The sequence below is a fragment of the Clarias gariepinus genome, chromosome 25, assembly GCF_024256425.1.
Source record: "Clarias gariepinus isolate MV-2021 ecotype Netherlands chromosome 25, CGAR_prim_01v2, whole genome shotgun sequence".
NCBI classification, from domain to species: domain Eukaryota; kingdom Metazoa; phylum Chordata; class Actinopteri; order Siluriformes; family Clariidae; genus Clarias; species Clarias gariepinus.
This window is the reverse complement of record NC_071124.1, coordinates 13,711,060-13,739,041: the sequence shown is the minus strand read 5'-3', so window position 1 is coordinate 13,739,041 and position 27,982 is coordinate 13,711,060. Positions and strand designations below refer to the sequence as shown.

The following is a 27,982-nucleotide window of genomic DNA, read 5'->3' as shown; positions in this document are numbered from 1 at the left end:
TAGTTTTGATACTCTCTTTTATTCATTGAATTTTAGCAGTGATCCTCAGTCCATAAGTAAGGAATTATTTTTGTTGTTATAGTGTTGTTATAGAATATTATGGTAGAGCAGTAACATTGTAAATATGTAATGTCACATTGTACTTATACTTCATTTTACTTTTAAAATGTAATCATTGTCACAGCCATAGGTTATTATTATAGAGTACTTGAAGGAAAGACAACAAATGACAAATTCCTCAAAGTGTCATTTTCCATACATGCTACTGTACTATGAACATAAAAGTACACACTTAGTAGTTGTTCCTTTTTTAATAATGAATTATAAAACAATCAAGATTTTCATAACTGACAATGGAATATCATGTTAACATTAAGTATTTTGTGCTAGTTTAATTTGTCCATACCCACTGTGTATAATTTTTTGTGTAAATATTTCTTTACTCTTATGATTGCTTCTTACTCTGTTATGGAAGCTTCACTATAAGTTGCAAATAACTATATGAATGGCCTTTTGAGGCTTTTTTTCATAAGTTTGTACTGAAGCACTGTGGAAAACACATCTTTGGCAACGTCTACGATAGGCATGATGTAATTTTTAAAAACATTGTCAGACTGTTTATCCTTTTCTTTTTTAAGATGCTCAATTTCAAGCTCTAGCACCTGAGCCTTCTCCTGAAACCCCTTTGTTAGTAGATCTTTTTGTTCAGCCATTTTGCTCTCCACAGCTCTGTCTAGCTCCTGCTGCTGCTGAAGCTTCTCCTCCTCAAACTTCATCTCCAGCTGTTGCATCCTTTCCTTATGGTGCTTTTTTTCCTCATCCATGAGCTGTCCCATCTCCAGATTTCTTTTCTGTTCTGCTTTACACTGCTGTTCAAACACTGCTGCTTGCTCTCTCTCTTCTGTAAATTATCATTAAAGATGGAAAAGAAAGGATGATGAAAGGAAACTATAGGAAAGGATATTTTCTTGACCTAAAGGGTTCATCTTAAGTATTGCAAAAGTCGATGTAAGACAATGTTATATTTAACTGTTTTAGTTTCAAATGTACAGTGGAACCTTGGATTATGAGCATAATCGTATATCAAAACGCTTGTAAACCAAAGTGAATTTCTTTTCCCAGAAGAAATAATGGAATCAAAATATTCATTCCACAGCCTCCTCTCTTATTTGAGTTTCACACACACACTAAAGGAACCACTGTTTTGTTTGTCTAATAACGTGCGTGCACACACAAAGTGCAGGCTGAAACAGGGAGAGAGAAAATGGATCTTTAACCTCTGTAATGAGACTGGCTTTTGCCTTACAAGATGTGCACACACGTGTGTTATAATAAACAGTTCATGTGCGCTGTACACACACGCATACAAACACAAAATAAAAGATGCTTTACACGCACACACGTAACCACCGTGTTATAATAAACAGTACACATGCGCACGGATGTTATTTATACCAGTGAGAGACACGTAAGACCGAGCAGACGATTACCCAAATTCCGCAGCGCAAGAGAGAGAAAAATCATTGGGTCAGTTGTGATCACGTGAGCATGAATGCTTATATGAATAGCTAAATGCAAATATGAATAACTAAACTGTTATGGTGTTTAGGGTTATATGCAGCCTTAGTTAAGTCAGTCTAACTAGTTAGATGACTTGAGCTGCCCTAGTTAACCCTCTCTGCAATTATTTTGATCTAAAAATTGTTAGGAGAAAACATATTGATTAATAATGAGTAAAGATTAATTTACATGTGTCGTGTAGAAGGAGAAAAAAAACGAGATATTATTTTTGGTAATTTATCTGGATTATTCATTTACTTGAGCTTATTAATGTTTGTTTTATGAATTGTACTATTTATCATTATATTATCATCATTTATGGGGAAACAGTCAGTCAGTATGTACAATACAACATAAGATGAGTCAGGGTGAGACCCTGACTATTTAGTGGTTGTCCATAAACTATTTAAAATAATAAAACATAGTCATCCCAATTTCATATTCACCTCCTAGATATGTAATCTACAGTAGATGGAGTTTCCCCATTATTCAAACTGGGTAACCATGCCATAGGGCTTACTGTATTACTGCTGTAAGATGAAAATAAGCATGTTTCCAACAGACATATATTGATAGGAAATCATATTTTGACCAAAGTGCCCTTTATATGAAGGAACAATATTACTTGCTAATTTTCTCGCTAAAAAAATAATATTCACACTACATTTTAACATATCTAGCTATAAATTATATAGTTATGGTCGTCTTACCCTGAACCTTTTTCTCACTCTCAGTCAGTTGTTCATCAGTCTGGAGAATAATTTTTGCCTCCACACTTTTCTCACTCATGAACCTCTCCAATACCTCATCTGCCTTCAAACAGAAAACACACATACTGAACAGTAAAGCAATATATGTAAAAATGTTTTGTACAAAATGGTTTGTGAAAAAAAGTTTGTGCTCTCTTTAGTGACAAAAAATGGATTAATTCTATTTATATGTACTCACTTATTCATCGTCTATAACGCTTTATCCTGTATTCAGGGACGCTCCTGGAGGGCTTAGAGCATATCCCAGGAGGCTTAGGGCTTGAGGTGAGGTACACCTTGGACAGAGTGCCAATCCATCGCAGGGCACACACACACTCACTCACACAGTTATTCACACACTATGGGCAATTTGGAAATTTCAATTAGTATTTATATGTATTCCTATGGGAAAAAAATTAAGTTAAGCCTTTATTAGTCACATATACACTAGCATTCAAAAGTTTGGGGTCACTTTCTAACTCCATGATCGTTCCTAATTTTTATTTCTTTCTACATTGTAAGGAATGCTGAAGGCATCCAAAAAATGCATTAATCTCCTTTGAACAGGTAATTGTGAGATGTGTCTGCTACTTATGCTCTGTAAAGACTTCATAACGCCTCTAATCTGAGGTCCTGTTAATTGGTCATTTTTCAGGCTGATAACTCTAAATGAACTTCTCGTCTGCGGCAGAGATAGGTTTTGGTCTCGCCCTCCTGGGATGGCCTTAAGGTTCCATTATGGTGCTTGACAGATTTTACAAATGCACTTGACAATACTGTTCTTGCAAGAACTATTACAAAAAAGTTGTCTTAAAATAACAACTAACTGTTGTTTTTGTTGTTGTAACGTAATTACCTAATTCCATATGTGTTATTTTATAGTTTTGAAATCCCCAGTATTGTTGTAGAATGTAGAAAATAAACCACTATTTAATCAGTTTTAAATGGAGCCTCCAAAAAAGAGGAAGACTTCTCCTTTTTGGGAACATTTTGAATAAATTTCACCAAATAAGATACTTTAATAAATTGCTAGAATTTATTCAGTTATTTTTCTTTATTTTTAGAGATTATTTAAAATAAATAAAACTAATATGATTGCAGTTGCAGTAAGGCAGAATTAAGAATAAATATAATTGAATAGTTATTAGTTAAAACTCTAAAAACATGACTCATGCATCATTATCCAGCCTCTTCATTTTCTTGTGAAAGGGTGTTTTCAAAGGCAAGAGAGGCTGCCTCAAAAGGAGAAACTGTGTCCCAAAACTGTAAACACTATTATTTCTCAATTAAAATCAGTAACCGGTCCCCTCATCCGTAGAAAACTACACAATCACTGTCACTTACGCCTTTCTACTACCCATAGTACTTTGTCTGTCATCACACACAGCATATATGAATGTACTGTACAGTGGAACCTCGGATTACGAGTAATGCAGTTTATGAGTGTTCCACAAGACGAGCAACGATTTTTAATCATTTTTGACTTAAAAAATGAGCATTGTCTTGATACTCGGTGCTCGTAAACCATGTTTCACGCATGCGCTTCTTGTTTTGACACCGAGCATCAGGTCATTACAAGTGAGCCAACGGTTTTTCTCTCTCTTGGGAATTGTAGGTAATCGTCTCTCCTGCTGGGTGAACACACACACACACACACACACGCTGTGTGTGTGTGTGTGTGTGTCTCACATTAAAGGAGAGACCATTTTTAAAACCGTTTAAAAATTAGTAAGGAACATCGTTAGTCACACTCGCGAGAGCGCATACTAATGGGATCACTACTGTAAAGTAAAACAACAACAACAACAAATTAAACAGCTCCTCACCATTGAAAACAGTCGCGACAGAGAAGAGTTTGTGTGTTTGTTTGGCAAACGTCGTCTCCCCTGCTGGGTCTCAGTGCTTGCAGTGTTTTTGAGTGTGCGTGAGTGTGTGTTTGTGTCTGTGTAAGGCAGGAAGTTTGTGTGTTTGTTTGGCAACCTGAGAGAAGGTAAACCTGAGGTCCGTAAACGCGAGCAAGCCCCCCTTCAGCCCCGCTTTTCTCAGGTTGCCAAACAATCACACAAACTCCTCTCTGTTGCGATTGTTTTCAAAGGTGAGGAGCTGTTTAATTTGTTTTTTGTTGTTGTTGTTTTTAAGGTAAATTACAGGTTAACTTGTTTTTTTTTTACTTTATATTTGGTATTAATTATTTTTATGTATTTATTTTTTTGGGCTGTAGAATGAATAATTTAAGTTTCTATTATTTCCTATGGAAAAATTAAATTTGGTTTACGAGTGTTTTGGAAGACAAGCCCGCTTCCGGAACGAATTATCCTCGTAATCCGAGGTTCCACTGTATACACATCCCAACACACACGTTATACAGTATATATATATATATATATATATATATATATATATATATATATATACACAGTAGTTGATCAATTGGAATGGTTATTACTGTCGCGCTCACCGCCGCGTAAAAACGTCAGCGGCCAAAATAAATCAGTTGCATTTCAAAGTTATTCGTAAAATGGCCGCCAGGTGGCGCAAAGTGACATTTTCGCTCGTTGCCGTAAATACAACAGTGACCGTTATACAGCGTATCTCTGTATCTGTTTATTGTTATTTAAGTTCTGAATTATTTCAGGTACTTTAAACACATTGTTGGGTTGCTCATGTTGGCTCATATGGGATGTAGTTTACAAATGAACACCTGGTTGGGTTATTTTGACCTAACAACTGGTTTATTCATTATTCTTTCCTTTCTCCAAATATCAGCCTGCAGAATGTTTGAAATATTACTGTTTATTGTGTTACAGGTGTAGTTTTAAGAGTTGTTTAGGCAGGAATGCGTGTGTATACAGCTCAAAACCTCCATCAGTTATTAAAGATAGCGGCTATTTAGAAAACATGCCCAGTGATTTCTGAGCTTCAGGAAATCTCCCGGCGCTCTGCGCATAACACCGGGCCAACTCATGTCGGAAAGAATTTATAAACGGTTTCTAAACATGGGCTATTGTTTTTTTACTTATAATATTTGTTAATTTAATTTAAATGAGGTTTGGGCTCAGGACTTCGACTCGGCATCGTGATTCTCCTCTTTAATTTACTCCACAGTTTTAATCAGCGCTCAGCCGCATGCATGGAGTTTTCCAGAGCGCACCGGCAGAAGTAGACTAATGATTATGAACGCGTCGGGAAAACAGCAAGCAGACTGACTCTGACCATTTAAAAAAATGTTTGCGTTCATTTTCTGACGCGCTCAAGTTCACCAAAAACAATACAGAGCAGCGCAGCTTACAACACTAACAAAATCACAACACTTACAAAATCACAACGTTTTTTCGTTATTGTGAGTGCACTTAAATAAAAGTTGATTCTTATAAAGGCATGTAGTCTTATATAGTTTTATTATATAGTTTTTGCACATTAATCTGACACAGTTTTTTCAGCCTGTCATGGCGTGCGCCCAAATCAATATCGCTCCTCGCTCACTAGTTAGGCGGCCTCCCCTTCAGACATGCGAAGCAGCGGGACCGCAGAATTACACACGACTGGTGAGCTATCGTTGCTATCGTTGCCCGGGCTTGCACCCCGCGCTATAAAATACTCGGGGTTTGTTGGGCTACAGTGGATTTTACTACGCGCTGTGTATGCAGCGCGCGTGCAACAACGCGGAAGTGCGGCATGCAAGCAGGGCAAATGGAACGCGCCCCAGTAACTTCAAAGGAGCGAGAGGTGGGAGGGGGGCGGTACGGCCATCCGCGGAGAGCAGAGTCAGCGCGAGCAGACGGATGGCCATTGCACTCACACCGCGTAGTAAAATCCACTGTAACCCAACAAACCCCAATCATCACCAGCCGTGCCTTATTCCGTCATGTCATGTGGGCATTATAAGATTTGTATTAAAAACTTCTAACTAAAAAGTGGCAGCTGGCACGCCTTATTTTGTTAATAGTCTAAATAAAAACCCTCCGATTTAATTTCCTATAGTCTAAAAAGCGCTCAACCGCACGCATAGTTTTCCCGAGCGCGAGGAATTTTTTTGTGCTAAATAATGTTTATGCAGTATAAGAATTCCTATTAATCCTGGGTTGTTCTTTTAGTGTCACTATAGTGCTTTACAATGCCAGACAACATTCAAATACAAATGATTCACCCTCCCCAGGTGTGAATTGGCTGTTCTCACCTATACATTCAGAGGAACTGAAATGCACTTCTCCCCACTTTAAAAACCTCTTGAATCTGAGGCTCTTCTGGAGACTTTCAGTGATTTCAATTTGTGTAATTTTAATCTCCTGGATTCTAGATTCTAAAGTTGACATTGTTACCTTTTTTAATCATTGGAATGGAAGAACTTGTTATTTTCCTTATGATAGCATAAATTGCATTGTTTTTAATCAGTCTATACACAATAATATTCTTTGGTATTTTTTTTTTAAACGGGTATGGGGGCTATCTTGGTTTATTAATCTCCGTGCCTGGTTTAGGTTTAGTATTCAGTGCGCATCTGTTATATTACAACTATCATAACACTCAAATACCTTTTATTGGGGGTTAAGTGACTGATGTGCCTAACATTTTTCAGCTGAGCCTTTGTTTCACTGAAAACGACCGCGACACCCCTCTCTCTCTCACACACACACACACAGAGCCGACCAAATCATTAGCACGTCCCTCCCCCAAACAGCACAGACATTTACTTTCTATCCATTTACTTACACCTGAACTGAGTTGTTTGAGTAACATGGGTCGAACCCGTTACAAATCATAGCAGTCTACTGCATTTCATTCTTATAATAACGCAGTAGAATGTCCTAACACTGTTTTAATTTTATGGTTATTTATTTCAGTTAATAAATCTAATATAAATTTAAAGAACACAAGAAATAAGATGACACAAATCCATACACGCTTTTTTTCTAATTACAAGTGATAAAATCAAAAGGCTCACTGCCTCACACATTTATTGTGCTTAAATTTGATCCTAATAAGATTTGATTTAATTTGAATTTTAAAACAGTGGCAGCTGGAACACCTAAAACAGATGCAGGATTATTTTTTTATAATCTAAATAAAAATGCTTTTTTAAACGTGGGCTATTGTTATTTAAATGCAATATTTGTTAATTTAATTTAAATGGGGTTTGGTCTCCAGAATGTTGAGCATCAGGATCCTCTTCTTTACTTTCCTATGTAGAATCAGCGCTTAATCGCACGTATAAAGTTTTGTAAATTCGTTTAATGTTTAATAGTAAATAATGACCTCGTTGCGCTGTACCACCGCTCGGAAAACCTTATGAAATACAAGTTTAGGACAATTATGATAATCTGCCACGGCGTGCGCGTGTGATGGGTGTACGCCCAAATCTACTATAACTACTGATAGTTATAGTTAATATGATCTCGGGCTTGCTCCGCATTATAAAAGCAAGGCGCGGAGGTTTGTCTGAGGTCTGGGAAGTACGTGATGTAATGGAGAATAAAAAAAAGAAAAAAAAAAAAAAGCATGTCAGTGGGGAGATGTGACGCGGCCAGGCACTTTAAACAAGGACACTAGAATTCCGCCCTTTGATCTCCGCGCTGAGGACAGCGCGAGAAAGAGCTGCGCGAGCTCCCGCGGCACCTTCACTCCCGCACCGTGCCCGCCCTCGCAGCCCAGCTGCCGAAGAGAAAAAGGCTGTGAGGACGTTTGTGTTAAGTTTTTACGTCAGCGAGGACTCGCGCCGGCCATCGACAGCGGGAGAAGCGCTGCCTCCGCGTGCTCAGTTCTGCCACTCCGCGCACCAACACTTATTGTCAGCTGTGTGCCCGCATGCCAGTGTGGCACAGCCCCCGAAACTGCACATGCACAATCTTTATCCCTTTCTTTCCTTTCTCCCTCCTTCAACACTTTCCTTCCCCATTTTACCTAAATAAATTACCCTTTTCCCGTAAGACCTCGCCTCGTGTCCGTGCTTTATGGTGCCGCCCGTGCAACATGGGTCGAATCCGTTACAGATCATAACAGCCTACTGCATTTCATTCTTATAATAAACGCAAAAACACAAGCGGGGCTGAATGACCGACATCAGCTGACGCAGTAGAACGTCCTGACAATGTTATAATTTTTATGGTCATTTATTTTAGTTAATAAATCTACTATAAATTTAAAGAACACAAGATATAAGACGACACAAAACCCTACACGCGTCTTTTCTAATTACACGTGATAAAATTTAAAGGCTCACTGTGTTAACATTTATTTTGTTTAAATTTGATCCTAATAAGATTTAATTTAATTTCTACATTTGTATCGTCATTTTAGTTCTGTGATTATAAATTTGTTTTACTACAATGTTTTACTTGATTTTATCCGCTACTACGTGCAGTTCTAAAACTCCGTGTCTCATTAATCCAGCAGAGAATGAACTAAGGCACGAGGCGTCAGCCTGTAGTTATATAGCGCCACTCAACGGTAAAAGCCAGCAAACGCACAAAGCCAAACGGTACCGCCGAGCGCGGCGACGGTAGGACCTACATTCCGATTGATTAACCACTGTATATATATAAAATGTGTGTGAACATAAATATATGTCTAAATAACTTTTAGTTTTCATTCATGTTTTATTAATATTAACTGCAGCTACATGTCCATAATTCAGTAGTTGTTCGAGTCTATTTGTTACATAAAATTTGGCCACTAAATGAAAATAAGACAATGAGCTCTTAAATGAGGTTTCATGAAATAAACCTTTTGGTAAAACTTTCAAATAGAAGCCTCGACACCTAAATGAGGCTTCATCTCACCATCACTAAATCGAAGCGCTATTCTTCCGATTTGTAACAGTGCCCTAGCTGTCTGAGCTACCACTGCCCAATCGGTCTATGACCAAATCGGGTTACGACCAGAACTTAGAAACTTAAAAATATGTTTATGACCACTGTAATTGTAAATATTGGTATCTGGTACACTGCAGTGTCTATTGTTTGTACAATACACGTTGAGCTACTTCTGTGATTTGTTGCATCTTCTGTGATTTGTTGCATTTTGCATCTATGAATGTTTGTAAATCCGTTGTTGGTTCGTATCTGCGAAAAATTCGTTACTTGAATGTTCACCAGTAACTTACGGTACATCCATTCATGGTAACAGGTAACAGGCAAATGTACACCGTCAGTTTAAAGAAATGACTTTGTCTCCAAATTCCAGAGGCCTCAATCCAACCAGGCTGGAAAACCGGTCTGATCCATGCAGGCCCCACTTCACAACTTACAGGCCTGGCATCTTAAAGGATCTGCTGCTAACACCTTCTTGACAGATACCACAGAAAACCATAAAATGTTTTATGGGATCCACGCTTTGACATGTTTTGGCATGTTCTTATTGCAACAAAAAGGGGTGCCTAAACAATCTACCACAGTGTTTTCAATGTTATGAATATATATGGGTGAGTTAACTAGCTTTCTTGTTACCACAATTATTTAGCAATTATTTAGTGCATAGCATTGTCGCCTTGCACCTCCAGGGTCCAGGTTTAATTCCAGGCCAGGCTCGATTCCCGTCTCTGTGTGCCTGGAGTTTGCATGTTCTCTCCGTGCTTGGTGGGTTTCCTCCGGTTTTATCCCACAGTCCAAAGATATACAGATTAGGCTAACTGGGGATCCCAAATTGCCCGTAGTGTGTGAATGGGTGTGTGAGTATGTGCCCTGCGATGGATTGTCCAGGGTGTACCCTGCCTTGTGCCCCAAGTCTCCTGGGATAGGCTCCAGGTCTCTGAGACCCTGAATAACAACTGAACAGTAAACAACTGACTGTTTACCTGTTCATAATACATGCAGCTTATATACACTTGATGCAATATTGCGGTAATGCTGCTTATGATAAAGTAATATTCATTTCACTGCAGTAATCCAATTGTTTCTTTGATAAACACACTGTAGGTAGAAACATCCAGAAATTTTACAGGATGGCGCCAATTTTATTTTTAATATTCCATCATTAAATCAACCTATCAGTGACATAAAAAGATACATACAAAGTAGCACTTGGTGAATTTACAAAATTAAAGGTTATAAATGTTGGTTTTGATTGCTTTTTGCCCAGTCCTAACACAAAGTATTTTTGTGTTGTCTTGGACATTAGTTTAAAATGGTCTATATATAAGTTTAAGACTGTTTTTTATTTATTTATTTATTTATTTTTTTTACCTGGTTACCCTTGTCAGAATGGCTGTTGTACTGGGTAATGACATTGTCTCTGTGTGTGCAATAGAGCTTATATCCTCCAGGCTTTGCATACTCCCCCCGCTGCACACGCTCATTCATCTTCTCATATAGATCAGACAGAATCTGCTGGCACTTCTTATCTGATGCGTCCATGTTCTGAGTAATTAGCTCAGCATAGTGCTTATCTACTGCCTCCTGAAAATACAGTGTATACAACATTTAGATTACCCAAAACACACACGCATATACATACATATATATATATATATACACACACATACACAATAGAATACATGTCTAGATACTGTAGCTAGCCTATAAACTAAAAACATAAAAAAACCTAACATTTGGTCATATTGGGGACCATAATTTCAGTTACTCCATATATATTTGTTTTTATAGAATTTATGTATACTGAAGAAGGTATATTGCACCCACAATCCTGAAGTTATACTGTATAAGCACGTTTGTGAGAGCTTATGGCACTCTAGCCTATAGGCCCTCTGCCTACAGCTTAGTCATGGCTGGGCTGATATTCAGAAAAAAACAAACTTTTGCTTATGGGCTACTGCTTAAATATACAGTCTATAGAAAACACTGTAATTACTTAAAGTGACACTTTCATTGGATTTAAGTTCAACTGGGCTAATAGAAACTGGAGTTCCTCAAGCTGAGCTTGTGTGTTCAAAACCCACCGTCAGTTTGTTGAAGTATTCCTGGCCTTCATCCTTAAAAGAGCGCTTCAAAAACTCAGTGCTGGCCACATTGCTCATCTTCTGGTGTTCAGCAGATAATGTGTTCAAATTGACTGGGAACAAAGTCTTTACCTGTATTAATTTAAATGATGAGAAAAAATTTTGACATTTCATTCATATCATTCGTTTTTTTTTTTTTATAAAAAAAGTTGCTCTTTTTACAAACTGTAAACGTATCCAAACCCCCTAGAGTTTATCATATTTATCTAAATAACAAATAATAAATACACATTTTCATTGTAAATATAAGTAAATTTTCAGCAAGTGTTTAATGAAGAAGAAAAGAATCCTGGTGTAAGTATACAGTAGGAAATCGGTTAAGAAACCTCTATGAATATCATTTGTAATTCAGACTTTTGAGAGGATTAAATACTTTTGCCAGGCACTGTACATAAAAATCTTGGATCAGCGGCTTCTTACGTACTCAAACCAAATCATTTGGTACAAACACCCTGGTTGAGATAAAATGTTTTGCCTCTAGTCAATGTTCACATCAAAAAATTACCTACCTATGTCTCCATTGTTTTAAGAATTGTGCCTCTGATACATAATTGGCTGTCAAAATACTGCATATGCATAACTTTTGTTTTCAGAATCAAAATTAAAATAGGTGTAGCCACAGGTGATTTTGAATTTATAGATTAATTTCTATCTAAAATCTCACGTCTCTATTTTAATCTGACCATTTTGATTTATATACAATTTCTCACAAATTTCATACACATTTCTAAAATTTTTTTGATTTAGTAAAGCTGCTTTGTGACAATGACTGTTGTTAAATGCGCTATACAAATAAAATTAAATTGAATGCATTTAATGTGTATATGGTAAAGGTGCAATGCAATGACACTATTTACATCCTTATCTAAATCCAGATTTAAACCAAAAGTGTTTCCTGGGCTGAACCAGAAGCTTCCCATTCATTCAAAAGTAAGTAAGTGGATTAATAAATAAATAATAATAGAACCCTACAGAAAACACAATGCCAGCACTGTCCATGTAGTGCATGAATTCTTGACTCCCTCAGCTGCTACAGCTGCCTCAAATTGTAATTCATTTTAACTACTATACACCTGTTTATTTTTACATTTTTAAAATATTCCTCCACTAAATGTTTTTTCTTAGTGTTCTTGTTAACGTGGGTCCCTTTTATATCTGTATGCATTACTGATTACATCCCTTGTCTCTGTGTGTGTGTGTGTGTGTGTGTGCGTGTGTGTGTGTGTGTGTTCTGGTGTGTAAGGTATTACCTGTTCCATTCCACTCTGATAGACCTTAAGCGCCTCCTGCAAAGCTGCCTGGTTTTCAATCTGTGCCATTACAACCACAGCGTTCTCCAGACAAGGGACTTTCCCACTAGAAATTGTCTCCACATATGACTGCACGAGGTGACCAAAGACTTTCCACACACACACGCACACACACACACACACACACACACACACACACACACACACACACACACACACACACGTCACAGCAGAAAAAGTAGTCTACATGTTGAATTAAATACTGGACAAACTACTGAAAATATTTATACAGATCAATAATATTAAGGGAGAAATAATATAGTACTCACTTCTTCCTGTAACTCTGTATCCTCCTTTAAGTGTTTTAACTTTGCTTGCAGCAAAGACGTAGTCACAAAATTGCTTTGTGACAACCAAAAATTTGGGAACAATTTCACTCTCATCCAGGCTCTCTAAACAAACCATTTTTTCCTGGGAGGCAGGAAACGGGAAAACAAAGCACTTCCTGGTTGGAAAATAGTTTCGAATGCATTGCCTTGGAAGATTGTAATTGGTGTTCTTCATACCAAGACCTGCATTGCATGAAAAAATTAGGTAACATCAGCACCAATCACAAACTTTCACACTCATGTACAATTTAGCAAATATATAATTTAAAGAATAATTTTAAGGGATGGGAAGAAAATAAACAATCCCAAATCCAATACCCTTAAAGGCGTTTTGATTTTTCCCTCTGGGGAAGACTTAAGGGTTATATATACAACCCAAACAGTGTTTCCTATCAGTGGGGACCAATCAAAAGATTCAGGAGAAAACCCAGCATGTTGCCTTGCATCTAATGCCAGCTCATACATTTGCCTTTATTTAAAAGGGGCCAGGGGTAGCTCAGTGGTTAAGGCATTGGACTATGGTTCTGAAGATTCCAGGTTCAAACCCCACAACCACCAAGTTGCCACTGTTGGGCCCTTGAGCAAGGCCCTTAATCCTCAACTGCTCAGATGTATAGTGAGATAAAAATGTAAGTTGCTCTAGATAAGAGCGTCTGCCAAATGCCTAAATGTAAAAAGCTTTATTTTTGCCTTGTATTTTAAATGAATGAATATTTAGTAAATATAAAGGTATACGTTGATATGTTCCACCAGTAAGAGCAGAGTGTGAAGTTTTAATTAGCAGAGTAATAGCATAGTTTTTCTAAAAAATTGTATATATATATATATATATATTTATATATATATACAGTATATATCTTCACAGTATGTGCAGCATTTATTACTGTAAATACGCAAGTGGTAAAAAAGCTAAGTCACAAAAGCATTAAAAAAAAACCTTATCTTTGTAATAAAGGTTTGGAAAAAAGATTCCATGGCTTTATACTTTTGAGTACATGTTACTGTAGTATATATTTCAGGGATGGGACAAAGTCAAGAGCAGGAAGTTTCATGTGAAAAATAACAAGTTGGTAGTCAAATCACATGGCCCAAGTATTGGATAGTGGATGAATATGATTGTTTTTTTAATCTAGCAGTTAACTAGTTTAACTAGTCATTTATTCAGATTCAAAGTCATTCAAATTTATTTACACACACTCTGTGAACAACCTCATCAGATTAGTGACTTTAGTCTAACTTGAGCTCACACCTCTTAATTATTATGTTGTTTTAGGGAGACTCGAAAAACGATGCCTGGATCTTCTGTCTAGCTGTTCTTCTGAGCAGCACTCTAGTCTACAACAGCCGTGGAACCATCGACAACACAGCAGTGGAAAAACTACAGTATCCTTCATTATAAAGGTCGTTTCACAATTTGGTAGTCAAATCACATGGCCCAAATATTGGATAGTAGATGAATATGATTGTTTTTTTAATCTAGCAGTTAACTAGTTTAACTAGTCATTTATTCAGATTCAGAGTCATTCAAATTTATTTACACACACTCTGTGAACAACCTCATCAGATTGGTGACTGGATATACACACACACACACACACACACACATTTTGTGTGTGTGTGTATATCCAGTCTACACACCACCACCAAGGGGAAATGGTTTACACTTGATTCTTGGGGGCGTGTAATATACTAATGCTCTGCCAAAAAAACAAACAACAAAAAAAACCTGGCTATTATTATTATTATTATTATCATATTTTATGTTATTCCTTTATAATATTATGCACTTTGTAAAATAGGCAAGCATACCATGTTTGTAAACCATCATATCCAGTGTTTTATGTCATAACGCAAAGTTATGGCAAGTTTTTTTTTTTTTTTTCGGATTATTTTTTACTAATAAATCAACTGAGCAAATTATATTAAATATTTTATTTATAATATAAACATGCTATGTACAACTTTAACTAACATTTTTTAAAAACCAAACAGCTCATATACTATACATATGCTATAGAAAAAAAAAAAAAAATATATATATATATATATATATATATATATATATATATATATATATATATATATATATATATATGTGTGTGTGTGTGTGTGTGTGTGTGTGTGTGTGTGTGTTCAAGTCAAACCGGGACTTGCAGTGTAATTTCTCCTGGATGAAAATTTCTATCTCATGGATTTGTAAACCCTACAGTAAGTGGTTAGTTATTGTGTATGTATGGGCTGGCAGGTGTGTGTCTGAAACTTCCAGCCTAATTTTTGTACCAGTTCATCTGTAAAGAGATGCTACTTATACTGTACCTTTCTTCAGCTGCAGAGCAAAATCCAGGTACTCATCTTCAGTCACTCGCCCCCTTTTCTCAAGCTCTAGCTCCAAAGAAAAATCACGCACTGCCCAGATAAAGTTAGGAAAATACTTGACAAATGTAAAGTCTTCTTCCTCCTCTTCCTCAGCTGCTCTGGATACAGGTGATTTGATCTTAATCTGCTCTGCAAGCTCAGTGACATAACTGCAGCATGTTAAGGAACCATGACTGGATGGTAAATGTCTGTGTTATTAATACTATTAGCACTGATTAAAGTTTTTATGTATGTTATGGTATTACAATGAAACGACCTTTGTAATGAAGGATACTGTAGTTTTTCCACTGCTGTGTTGTCGATGGTTCCACGGCTGTTGTAGACTAGAGTGCTGCTCAGAAGAACAGCTAGGCAGAAGATCCAGGCATTGTTTTTCGAGTCTCCCTAAAACAACATAATAATTAAGAGGTGTGAGCTCAAGTTAGACTAAAGTCACTAATCTGATGAGGTTGTTCACAGAGTGTGTGTAACTAAATTTGAATGACTCTGAATCTGAATAAATGACTAGTTAAACTAGTTAACTGCTAAATAAAAAAAAAAAAACAATCATATTCATCTACTATCCAATATTTGGGCCATGTGATTTGACTACCAAATTGTTATTTTTCACATGAAACTTCCTGCTCTTGACTTTGTCCCATCCCTGAAATATATACTACAGTAACATGTACTCAAAAGTATAAAGCCATGGGAATGGTATGATATGCAATTATTAATTTATTAAATCTTTTTCCAAACCTTTATTACAAAGATAAGGTTTTTTTTAATGCTTTTGTGACTGCTTTTTCTGTGGCTCAAGTAAATGTCTTTTTACCACTTGCATATTTACAGTAATGAATGCTGCATGTACTGTGAAGATGCTGTCCTCACCTTGTCAACATCCCCCAGTCCCTCAGTGTCCAGCAGCACAAGAGTTTGTCCAACATTATAGGGGTGCGGGACACACCACATCCAAATACCTTTAGTCTTCGACTCAATGGTGCTGCCCAGAGCAAAGCCTGCAACAATTCAGGTATTCTATGCATTTGGGCTGAGAGAAATGTTCACATGATGCTCATAAAGCAACACTAGTGCACAAATTTCTAGTGGTTAAGCAAAGTAAAAATTCTACAGGCTATAAGGATGAGGATTAACAGTCTAATCAGCTGTTTTACCCCCAAATTGAAATGTTTAAAATAAAGAAAAATGCCTTAAAAGCAAACCCACCTGTTTGTTTGCCTGCCAAACGGTTCAAGATGTAGGACTTTCCTGTGCGATAGAGTCCCACCACAGACACCACCACCACTGGCTGGTTATACTTGGACAGGTGTTCTACTGCACCAGCATTTACACACAGTGAACCATCCACATTTTCCACCAAACAAATAGGTTCTGACATTGGGCTACACATGGTTCTCTCAGCTTCTCTAATGAAAACACATAAAAGTACATGCTTAATGTGACAGTATTTGCTATTAGGTAAATAAAAAGAATCTGCTTGCAAAAGAGGAAAAAATCAAAGTACATTGAAATTACATGGGTCTCGTGAGTGGCAGAACCAAATGCGTGGTTGCCAGGCGACAAAGCCGTAAGCACAATTAGTGCAGATACACTGCACCTGGCAGTGTGCCTATTTAAGGCCTTTTATACCTGATAAGGTAGCAACGATAAAAGCACAGGGCAAAGGCAAAGATAAGACACGACAAATACAAAGGGTGCTTGGAAGAGACAAAGGCATAGGAATAAGACTCTTCTTTAGAAGCCAGCGTTATTGTGAGAGAGAGAGTGGCACACCATCAGTTAAGCGTGCAGAATCAGGTTAAGTGAACAGTGAGAAGCACATAAAATCACATAAATTCTCAGTATAGGTGGATTCGCCCTGAAAGAACGGTTGTCTTGGTCATGTATTTTAAAGTCTAAACATTTGCCCAGATCTTACGTTACCTTGTTCATAATTAATAAATATCATATTTTGTCTCATCATCATCAGCTCACTCATTGAAATACTGTAGTTTCTCAACAATGAGCCCTTCCCAGTTGCTATGCACCTGCTTGGGGTTCCAGTAGCCAGTAAACGTCCCTAAGAACTTTGAGTCATTTCATTTTATGTCATCAGAAAGGTAGACAGCTTAACAATGGTATGATCTAACCAACACAGCTACAATTAATACAATGAATAATAAGTGTGTATTGACAATAGTCAAAAGTACTGGTGGTGCAGAGAAGGTGGTGTCCCTACATCAAATTCTACTTATCATGCCATAAAAGGCTTATATTGGCTCTATAAATTAACATTGCTAAACACTGGCTCAGAGCTTCTCGATGGCACTGGATATGTCAATATTATTAAGCAAGGAGGATATTTTAATTCATTATAAAGATGGTCATTTGTGACTGATGTTATCAAACCCACATATATCAGTTTGAAGTCACCTACTCTATACATTTAAAAAGACCAATTGATTTTACAGTAAAATGTAAAATTTCAAACAGAACTTGTTTTGTAATCAAATAAAATTATATCTTCACGCTTTATCAACATGGTGTATAATGAGGAAATTAATTACCATGACTCAACAAAGCAAATGAATTTTGACATTTAAAGAATTAAAACAACTAAGGCAGACCTGGTTCACATCACTATAAACCTGAATAAGCAAAACTGTGGCAGCCAAATAGGTAGTAGAAGCAATCATCATTATGTTCCATATAAACAGCACTTTTTTTTTGGTATGGCGCCTCACTGGGACGTGAAAAAAAAGAGCTTGAGGAGATCTGTCCTCGAAAAAAGATTCCCATACCAAAGTTAGATTTAGGACTAGATTAATTTAGATTTAGTACCTACCTTGGCTGTTTGTCCTCCCACAAAGATCACCAGATTTATGGTTTGATGTGACTACAACGCAGCGTCTTTTATCTTCTTTGAAAGTGAAAGAACAAATGAGTTCGCGTTGAAAAAAATATCTAAAACCAACAGGATTGTAAATATGTCATTAAAATACTTAAAGTGAAACTGAAAGTGTACTGTTAACTGATAAGGCTTCTCATTGGTGAAAGGAGCTTCTGCGTTGGCAATCAGCGGTAATCCTATTTATATGTAAGTACCTTCAGTTTAGCGTAAACATGGCGGTGATAAGGCCTGGTGTGGTTAGTCAATATAAAATTTTTTTTCTTTATTTTCATCATTTAATTGTTCGTTTAATTGTTGTCGACAGTCGCATATTACAGGTTTTTCTAGATATTGTCTATGAAGAAGGAGATGGAGCCTTTCTCTCACTATCACTAGTGTGCAGAAAGTTTTATGACATTGTAAACCAGCAGGCTTTTCGGAGAAAAGCTTACCTTGCCTGGCTGGATAGTATGCATATTTATTACTTTTATGAAATAATATTTTTTAAATATTTAGAACATTTATTGCACTTCTTTAAAGGTTATTTTTGTTTCTATATATATATATATTTTGTTGCTGTTTAATTATTATTTTTTTCTCTTTTTTGTTTCTCTCTCTTGTATAGATATCGTTGACTGGAAGTCTGTCTGTCCTGAAGTAAGGAAAAAATACAGAGTGGAGTTTAAGCTCACCAGGTGTGATGGGTGTGGATGCATCTACAAAAACCCAGTTTGATACTGTGGCATCGGATGGAAAGGAGTGTTCACAGCATTTTATTCTGTCTGAGAGTTTGACAGATTGTGTTCTATGGACTGCTACTACAGCATGAATGAATGAGCAGATTAAGTGTACAGGTTGGGTGGAGGGGTAATTTTTTATTTATTTTTTTACTTGAAGCTTGTGAAGACAAGCTCTTAAACGAAGCAGCTCTGCCTCCACATTTGGAACTAAATAAATGTTTTATTGGCTAAAATTGTATCTGTTTACTAAATTAGTGCCACTTCAAAGGTTACTAAACTGTACCCATCCTCCTCCTTATTCTGGTGTTTTATGAACCATATTTGTCCTTATCAGGCTATGTGTTTTAAGTTTTCATGCACTTTTAGTAAAACTACAGAAAAAAAACAGTCAGTTCAAGACATTCTAAATGACTAATTTTGTAACTTTCTTTGATCTCGTTTAACCAATACAAAATTAATAGTATTCCAAAAATATTAAAATTGCATAAAAAATTTGATGAACTGCTTGTGGTACTATATTCTTTTAAATAATTGTAATTTGATTTTGATTATGGGTTTAATATGTTTAAGGCTAGAAGAAATACAGCTCGAGCTATTGGGCATGCGCAAATCAATCTAACGTTATTTATCTCTTACTGTACAACAATAAAACGTTTTGTATTTCATTGTTAGTTTCCGGTCGGAGCTATATATCCTTTCTAGCCACGACCATGACTCAAACGCGCGAGGATGACGTCAGTAACTTGTGGCAACGCAGTAGAATTTTTGTAATATCGATATTTTACAGGAAAAGAATGGAATTTTAATATAGAGGATTTATTTGACAATAGCATTTAATATTAGCCTTTCTGTGAAACAGGCAACTTGCGCAACCAATTATAAACACCTTTCGGTATGCCCCAACCTTTCGACACGCCCATTACTTCAAACTGCAGCTACCCCTGTCTCAAGGAAAGGGGAAAGCAAGAAATATGGAAAGCCAAAGAGGTCACACAGATTTTAAAAATATACAGTAATGTCGAAATGCATGCATTCCAAATTGAACCCTAATATGTTGATATCTATCAACCAGGTTTCAAGCTCATGAACAGCCATTTGATATGAACTATATTGTGCATTTTTACACTTGGTTAGGAGTAGGCAGCATTACACTAGAAAACAGGAAAACAATGGAGACACTATTTTATGAGCATGGGCATGTGTAAGGCCTTAAAAAAGATAATGTTTACTACTAACAACATGCAGTCAGAGAGAAAATATTCTCAGTTCCAACCAATTTGGTCATCTTTTTCTGACCACTCTTCAATAACAGAACAGGATGTGATTAATGTTTTCCTTTTGGTCTTGCAGGCTGCAGTACTGCCTTGTGATTTCTCAGAAATACTTGCATTACTGTAACAGTTAAGGTGGACCAATGTTCTACATGTAAAGCCTCCCAGCTGTCTCTATGCCAGCTGAGCGTTAGTGTTAATTAATACACCACAATTAATACAGATTTTCTATCTCAAATGAATCAGTGATTAGCTTTTGTTAGGGTTTTGATTAAATAACCTCATGTTTTGTACTTTTTTATAATCATATTTTTTTAATGCTTATGGTTACAACAGTTCACTTGAAAATTTCCAGTTTGATTTATAAAATGTATAACAGTTTTTCTCCACAAACAATACCTTACACCTTATTTACACCAAGTTGTTTCTTTTATCATCAGCCAAATGCACTCCCTGTTTAAAGTGGGTTATTACATCCGGCACATGACTGATCATAATATTACTTTTACTTAACATTTTACTTAACACTGGGCTCAGTTCGGGTATTTTACATGCCCTTATTTCGAACTGCTGCGGATATGTTTGCTCTAATGACCTGTTTTTTACCTCATAGTGACGCTTTACATTACTGCTTTAATTAAAAAAAAAAAAATATATATATATATATATATATATATATATATATATATATATATATATATATATATGGACAAGCTTCCGGCAGAAAAAAATAAACATACAATGATCTGTCCATACATCTTTAAAGATTCAGTTTTTGAAAGTTGCATACCTTTTTTGTGAGGATTTGGGCACTTTGTAGGGGCATTACAGTTGTTTCTGTGTCTTTTGCATACTCTGTGTATTTACAGTAAACGGTAAAGCATTGGCTGGCTCTGTTGAGTGACGCATACAGCCCCTCCCACTTGGGCACAGGGCAAAATCACTATACTGTACTTTTCAAAAAAGCAACGGCTGCTATAAGAAAATCTAGCACAAAACTGCTTAGAACTTCTTTTCTTCTCAACATTTTGATTAAATTTATGCTGCTGAGACCCTGCTAAGGCAGTTTTTCATGATGCTGTAATAAAAATGGCTGGACAAAGAGCAAGTTCCGACCAATGTACAGACAAACTCTCTCTCTCTTTCTCACAGACACACAAACAAATATATACACACATACAGGGGTTGGAACTGAAACACTGGCCAATTTAGCGTTGAAGGTTTCATGGCTACATTTGACCAGCCTGGTGGCCAATCTTCATTGATTGCACATTCCACCAATAAGACAAGAGTGTGACGGTTTAATTGGCAGAGTAATAGCACAGTTTTGCTTAAAATATTGCAATGCACACAACATTATGGGTGACACATCAGAGGACAAATTGTTGGTGCACGTCTCGCTGGCGCATTTGTGACCAAGACAGCAAGTCTTTGTGTTGTATCAAGAGCCACAGTATCCAGGGTAATGTCAGCATACCACCAAGTAGGACAACAGAAGTAACTCTGGCGCAAGAGGAAGCTGTCTGAAAGGGATGTTGGGGTGCTAACCTGGATTGTATTCGAAAAACATAAAACCACAGCTGCTTAACTCACCGTATAATTAAATGTGCACCTCAACTCTCCTGTTTCCACCAAAACTGTTCGTCAGGAGCTCCACAGGGTCAATGTACAGTACATGGCCAGGCTGCTATAGGCAAACCTTTGGTCACTCGTGACAATGCCAATCTTTTTTTCAAAAGTTTCAGCAGTGAAAATCTTGGGCTGTGGACAATGTGAAACATGTACTGTTTAGACTAGCCCTGAAAGGTGGACTCGCCCTGAAAGGATCAAGGCATTATTTTTTGTTTCCAGAGCCCTGTCCGGTCCTGAGAAGTCAGCAGAGGCCTGTTAATTTTTGTTTTTAGTTTTCTTTGGTTTCCTTTTTACAGCAGTTCACTAAATAATAAGCCCACTCTATTTCCAAATGGGAAGTTCTTCCTTTGAGTGTGTCATAAGCACTCTCACAAACTCCTATTTTGTTGACCCCATCAGAAGCCCTGTGTAAGGGCTCTTATAAATATGATTACATAGAAAGCCACACCACGAGATGCTATAAAATTTATAAGTAACATACATGTTTCCTGACTTAAGGAAAATTTTTAAGATAATCCCTTAACTGCTTCTGCTGATCACTACGTTCTACAGTATATGGCACAATTCATGAATTAACAGAGAACACAGTGATATTTGTAAAAGGACTGCACTTGTCTCAGAACCTGCAGGACGGTTAAATATTTAAATAGGCAGAAAAAAATTTGACCAAAGTGAATGAATTAAGTATTTTCTCAATGTGATTACTCCAAGTGTGAATTTTGTCCACCATCTATAATAACAGAAAAGTTTCAGAAAGCAATAGGAAAGGATGAAGTCACTTAAGTTGGATTAGGGCAACTTGCTTCAAGGTTTAAATGGGAGTTTTCTACATATATAAATGAAAGATTTAAAATGCTTATGTCTGTTTTATGTTTGTTAGGTAAAATAAACACAACATTTACATAATTTTTGGGCTATGCACCTCCTACTTGTGGATGGTCCAGCATGCAGTAATCATTAATTTTCTAAAGATCTTATCCTGTTGTTGGGATGAACAGACCACCCCAAAGTGAGCTATGAATCTGTCACCTTCCAGCGAAACAGCGCCATATTGACAACGTTATTTCCCTCTGTGACACAGAGCAACTGGAAGAGTAACCTGGTCAAAAGAGGAAAGTCCAGATGGCTAGGATCAACTTCAAAAACAACAGAAAATCAGCAAGCCGCTGAACATACAGTAGGAGAGTCAATTTCACAACTCTGTTGAATAAAGAAGAGAGTTTACAACCTTTTTTGGCACTCTTGCTGACCTCCATTGCACATGCCTTTTCTCAGGAACAACGAGACTATACTTATATTTCCAAAGACAATCATTTAAAAGGTGCCAATAGGACACATGAAGTTTGATGTCTTTATGTTAGGTCCAACGTGTTTATCTTAAACTTAGGAAGAGTAATCAGCATGTACAACCCTCCTCTACTAACTTTATTAATGAGTATACAAGGTATGGTACGTATGTTTCGTATTGAATGAAAGCTTGTTTTTTTCAAAGAACATTGATGTAAAAAGTTGGTAGTATGAACACAGCTCATGTTGATACACTTTATCTAAAGTACTGAAACTCCAAGAGAATGTTCTACGTGACAGACAAAACATTAGGTTAATGTATGCACGAAAAAAAGGAACCATGCAGGGAACTACAGTACATCTGATTGGAACAAACACCCATGGGACGGACCGACTGTGCGTGTGTTTAAGTAGGTTCATGTATCGTAGATTAGTTCAATAATTTCTTGTTTCTTTATAAAGAACTGTTGTCTTGGTCATGTATTTTAAACTCTAAACATTTGGCCAGATCTCACGTTACCTTGCTTATAATTAATAAATATCAGATTTTGTATATCATCATCAGCTCATTCATTAACATAGTTCCTCAACAATGAGCCCTTCCCAGTTGCTATGCACCTGCTTAGGTCCCAGTCCCAGTGGCCACTTAACGTCCCCAAGAACTTAAAGTCATAATTTTATGTCATCAGAAAGGTACAAGGTAGAAGGGTAACAACATGACAGCTCAACAATGATATGATAACTAACACAGCTATAACTAATACATGAATAATTGGTGTATAATGAGTCAATTAATTACCATAACTCAACAAAGCAAATTAATTGTGACATTTAAAGAATTTAAACAACTGAGGCAGACCTGGTTCACATCACTATAAACCTAAATAAACCAAAAGCATGGACCTATTCAATTTTCAATTCAATTTTATTTGTATAGCGCTTTTAGCAATTTTCATTGCCGCAAAGCAGCTTTACACAGTCAAAAGAATTATTTAAGTTTGTATGAAATGTGAATTTGTATGAATCAAAATGGTCAGTTTGTCCCTGGTGAGCAAGCCGAGGGCGACAGTGGCAAGGAAAAACTCCCTGAGATGATAATAGGAAGAAACCTTGAGAGGAACCAGGCTCAACAGGGAACCCATCCTCATTTGGGTGAAACAGAAAGCAGTAAATGATCTGCATTTATACAGTGTGTAGGGTGGAAGGCAGTTCAGCTATAATAGCTGATGTTAATTGATGTTAATATGGAGTCCAGGTAGATATTGAAGACCCAGGTAGACTTGTAAGAAGTTCCAGTCATGAACTATCAAACTGTCAAGTCCCCACATACTACATACTGTAAATGTATAAATAATAAGGTTTTATTCAAAAGACTCAATGCCAGGTGTTCCTCCACTGTGCCGAACAGGGATAATACTTCCAGACCCTGCTCCAGGCCTAGGCCAAAGATTTACCAGCCGCTTTGGAACCCGCTGCCGACCAGGAGAGCCACAGTGGGTGACCGCCAACATTATACTGGCTAAGAATGGAGACTCTGAGGCCTACATTAAACTGTTTGTGTGCGCCATGGGAGGACCATGACCTGAGCCACAATGACAGCCCATATTTTCCTGCTAGGGTCTCACTGCCCGGCTGAGTATGCAAAGTGGTACATGTCAAGCATTGGTGGTCTCAAGAGGTAATCAAACCTCAGTCCATTTAAGCATGATTCCATGCTGGACATTGAGAAATGTATAAATGATAAGGTTTATGAAGATGATATGCACAAATAACCACTAGTTTCCTCCACCATTTAATGCAGGAGAAAAAACAATAATAGGAAGCGGCAGTTTTTCCCCACCTAACAATTCAATAATCCTCTGGATGGATTGGCTGGGGTTAGGGCTAGGTAATGCTGATGAGTGAAATACTAATCAAGCGATCCTGCAGTAAGAATAGTCGGGGCACAGAATGCACACTTAAGAAAATGTTCATAGATTACTGTATCTACTTTTTATGACAAAGACTAAAACTAAACAAAAATAATCCTTTAACAACATGATAAAATGTTAATTTTTTTTATAAAAAAAACACCTAAATGATAATGTGAATAACTGATAAACAGATGCATGATTTTTTAATCAAGTGTCACAAATTTGCTTTACAAACTGCAGTAGCAGACCTTATTAATTTTTTCAGTTTAAAAAGTACTTTAAGTTTTATACAAGTTTGCATAAAGAGAGCTAACTTTATTTTTTAAGTGTGCAGAATAAATTTACCTTAATCTTACATTGTAATTTTATCAAATGCAGACACATGATGTTAGCTTATTACCATTAGCTTATGTGCTCATTAAGATGTTAGCCACTTTTAAATTGGTAACATTAGTTTAATGTAAATTTACATTTGAATCGAACCCAGACTATAGAGGTGCAAGGCGACAGTGCTAACCACCTGTTAGGGATTTAAATAATTCAGATAATCATTACTTGGCTAAATGTTTTTCAAAGTTATTGATTGCAACAAACAAAACTCTTGGCTACTGTTATATATATATATATATATATATATATATATATATATATAATATATATATAATATATAATATTAGCATAAATCCAGTTATCACTTTACCACTGAGTTTAAGATAAAAGGAAATAATTACAATCTCTTTTTAACGGTCTGGTCGTTTTTGTGACCAGTTTTAATAATGTCATAATAATGAAAGCACATCGTTTTACTCACTGCTCTGTAACTGTTTAGTAGACAAATTAAAAGTCCTTTCAGTGGAAAATTTTAAATATATTTGAATATACAAAACTTGAACAAATGGTTAAACTTAGTCTGTGATTTTAATGTCATTGCATTGTTTAATGTAATTAAATTGTGTTGTTTTTGAAAGTTGGTATGCCTGACTAAAATTAGACTTAAATGTTGTTATTTTTGTCGGACCGTAACTAGTACCTATTGCTTGTAATAGCGGTCTTTTGTTATATATCAGTTGAAGCGCTGTACATGCAGCAAACGGACGCGTGATGTATTTTAAAGCCACAGTAATGCAGGGTGTTGATAAAGTAATAAAAGACGATACAGTACCTTATAAGCCAGACGTTTCTTGCTCCCGAGCTGCAAATGAAACTGTTGGAGAGAAGCAGTCAGACAGTTTTATAGACTATGCTCACGCCTAAGCATTGGCATGAGATCACGTTTGTGAGTTGAAAGAGGGGACTTTCCGGGAAATCATAGCGTGCAAGTCATCCACGGTGTAGCTGCACACAACAAACCCTCCCCACCTAACAAAACAGCAGCCTTTGTTCACAGCGACCTCATTAAAAAAAACCTGCCGAATTAACCGTCTTTCTTGAGTCGTTTAATAATACTCGCTTTTCTTAATTTTCTTTCACGTGTATTTTAATCATTCCCCTTAAATGTAAACAGCATATTTTTATCGGTGTAACATTAAGTAAAGAGGACACTGTAGTGTGTGTGTGTGTGTGTGTGTGTGTGTGTACTTTCACTTTCAATTTCACATCCAGCCCCAGGATATACAGTCAAGTCAAGACATGTAGGCTTTTATTGTCATTTCAACCATATACAGTTCAGTACACAGTGAACCAAAAAGTTGATAAGTTGGTATGCATGACCAAAATTCTATTAAAATATTATAATAAAATAATAATACATATTAAATACAATATTTTTAATTTATGTTTGGCGGCAAGGTGGTAAAGTGGTTAGCACTGTCATTTTGCACCAGGTTCGATTCCCGTCTCATGCATGGTGTGCATGGAGTTTGCATGTTCTCCCCCTGCTTGGTGGGTTTCCTCTGGGTACTCTGGTTTCTTCCTACAGTCCAAAGACCTTCAAATTGGGCTAATTGGTGTTTTCAAATTGTCCGCAATAAATATGTAAGTGTGTGTATGTGTGTGTGCCCTGCGATGGATTGGCACCCTGTCCAGGCTGTTCCCTTCCTCACACTGTATTTGTGACCCTGAATACAGGATAAAGTGGTATAGTGATGATATGATGAGTGAGAGTAAGTGAGTTATGTTGTTGTCAGTTAAAACTAGACTAAAATGTAAATTTTATTTAAAAAAAACTAAGAATAAAACTAAATTAAAATAAGCTTGCAATTAACACTGACGCAGATGTTAATGGAAATATGCAGAAATGTATCAAACTGATCAAATATATAAATATATTATAAATATATTTCAAATATATAAATAAATTATTAACAACATAAATTAACAAAACTATATAAGAACTGGACAAAAATACATCATAAGGTGCACTTGTGCAAACAGTAGGGGTGTGTATAATCAGCTACAATGCTGGTGGCTTTATGGATGCAGCATGTGGTGTAGATATCCATGAGAGAGGGAAGAGAGAGATGATCTTTTCAGCTGTCCTTAATGTCTGCTGTAGGGTCCGAGATGGCACAGTTCCAAAACCAGACAGTGATGCAGCTGTTCAGGATGCTCTTGATAGTCCCTCTATAGAAAGCTGTGAGAATCGGTGGTAGAAGATAGGCCTTCTTCAGCAAGGGCTTTCTTGTTTTTTTTTTTTTTTGAATATTATATTTTTATTTTTTAACCAACACAGAACAATACAAAAAAGCAACAACAACTATAAAGACAAAGAAGGAAAGACAAAAAAAAAAAAAAAAAGGGGATTTTAAAACCATTGTTACATCAGTTCCTCCAGCTTTATACATAGGTTAACAATGTTATGCATATATTTCTGGGCCAGTGGGCACGGGCAATTAAATGATCTTACATACCATGAAAAGGTCATTACTTCAAACTACTATCCTTGACACTTGACAGGTAACTGAAAAAGGGTTCCCAGGTGGATTCGAAGTCAGCAATGCTATCAGAAAGATTGTGTCTAAGTCTCTCTAAATGCAAAGTGCTAGAGAGTTCAGAAA

General features: G+C 36.6%; 1 protein-coding gene across 5 annotated transcripts; it reads right to left on the bottom strand.

Annotated features, from left to right (window-relative positions):
• Nucleotides 1–26,468, bottom strand: LOC128512855 (guanylate-binding protein 1-like). 5 transcript variants are annotated; one of them, XM_053486323.1, is made up of 12 exons: nt 26,149–26,468; nt 18,099–18,217; nt 16,481–16,680; nt 16,145–16,272; nt 15,549–15,658; nt 15,215–15,423; nt 12,839–13,081; nt 12,510–12,658; nt 11,200–11,331; nt 10,487–10,699; nt 2,271–2,373; nt 1–901 (listed from the first exon to the last, which is right to left on the bottom strand). In XM_053486323.1, the coding sequence occupies exons 3-12, from the start codon at nt 16,662–16,664 to the stop codon at nt 498–500; spliced, it is 1,875 nt and encodes a 624-aa protein (XP_053342298.1). In that variant the 5' UTR covers nt 16,665–16,680; nt 18,099–18,217; nt 26,149–26,468; the 3' UTR covers nt 1–497. The 5 variants fall into 5 exon arrangements, with proteins under 5 accessions (XP_053342298.1, XP_053342299.1, XP_053342300.1 ...); XM_053486324.1 differs by having other exon boundaries at nt 18,099–18,173; XM_053486325.1 differs by having other exon boundaries at nt 18,099–18,170.
• Between the last annotated feature and the right edge of the window lie 1,514 nt (nt 26,469–27,982).

Bases quoted from the DNA above. Each gene is read 5' to 3' on its own strand.
- LOC128512855 (XM_053486323.1), bottom strand. From the start codon at position 16,664: ATGTGTAGCCCAATGTCAGAACCTATTTGTTTGGTGGAAAATGTGGAT. The intron at 15,424-15,548 runs GTATCCTTCATT...AACATGCTGCAG, and splicing joins ACAGCAGTGGAAAAACTACA to TTATGTCACTGAGCTTGCAG. The intron at 10,700-11,199 runs GTGGGTTTTGAA...CTGTATTTTCAG, and splicing joins AATACTTCAACAAACTGACG to GAGGCAGTAGATAAGCACTA.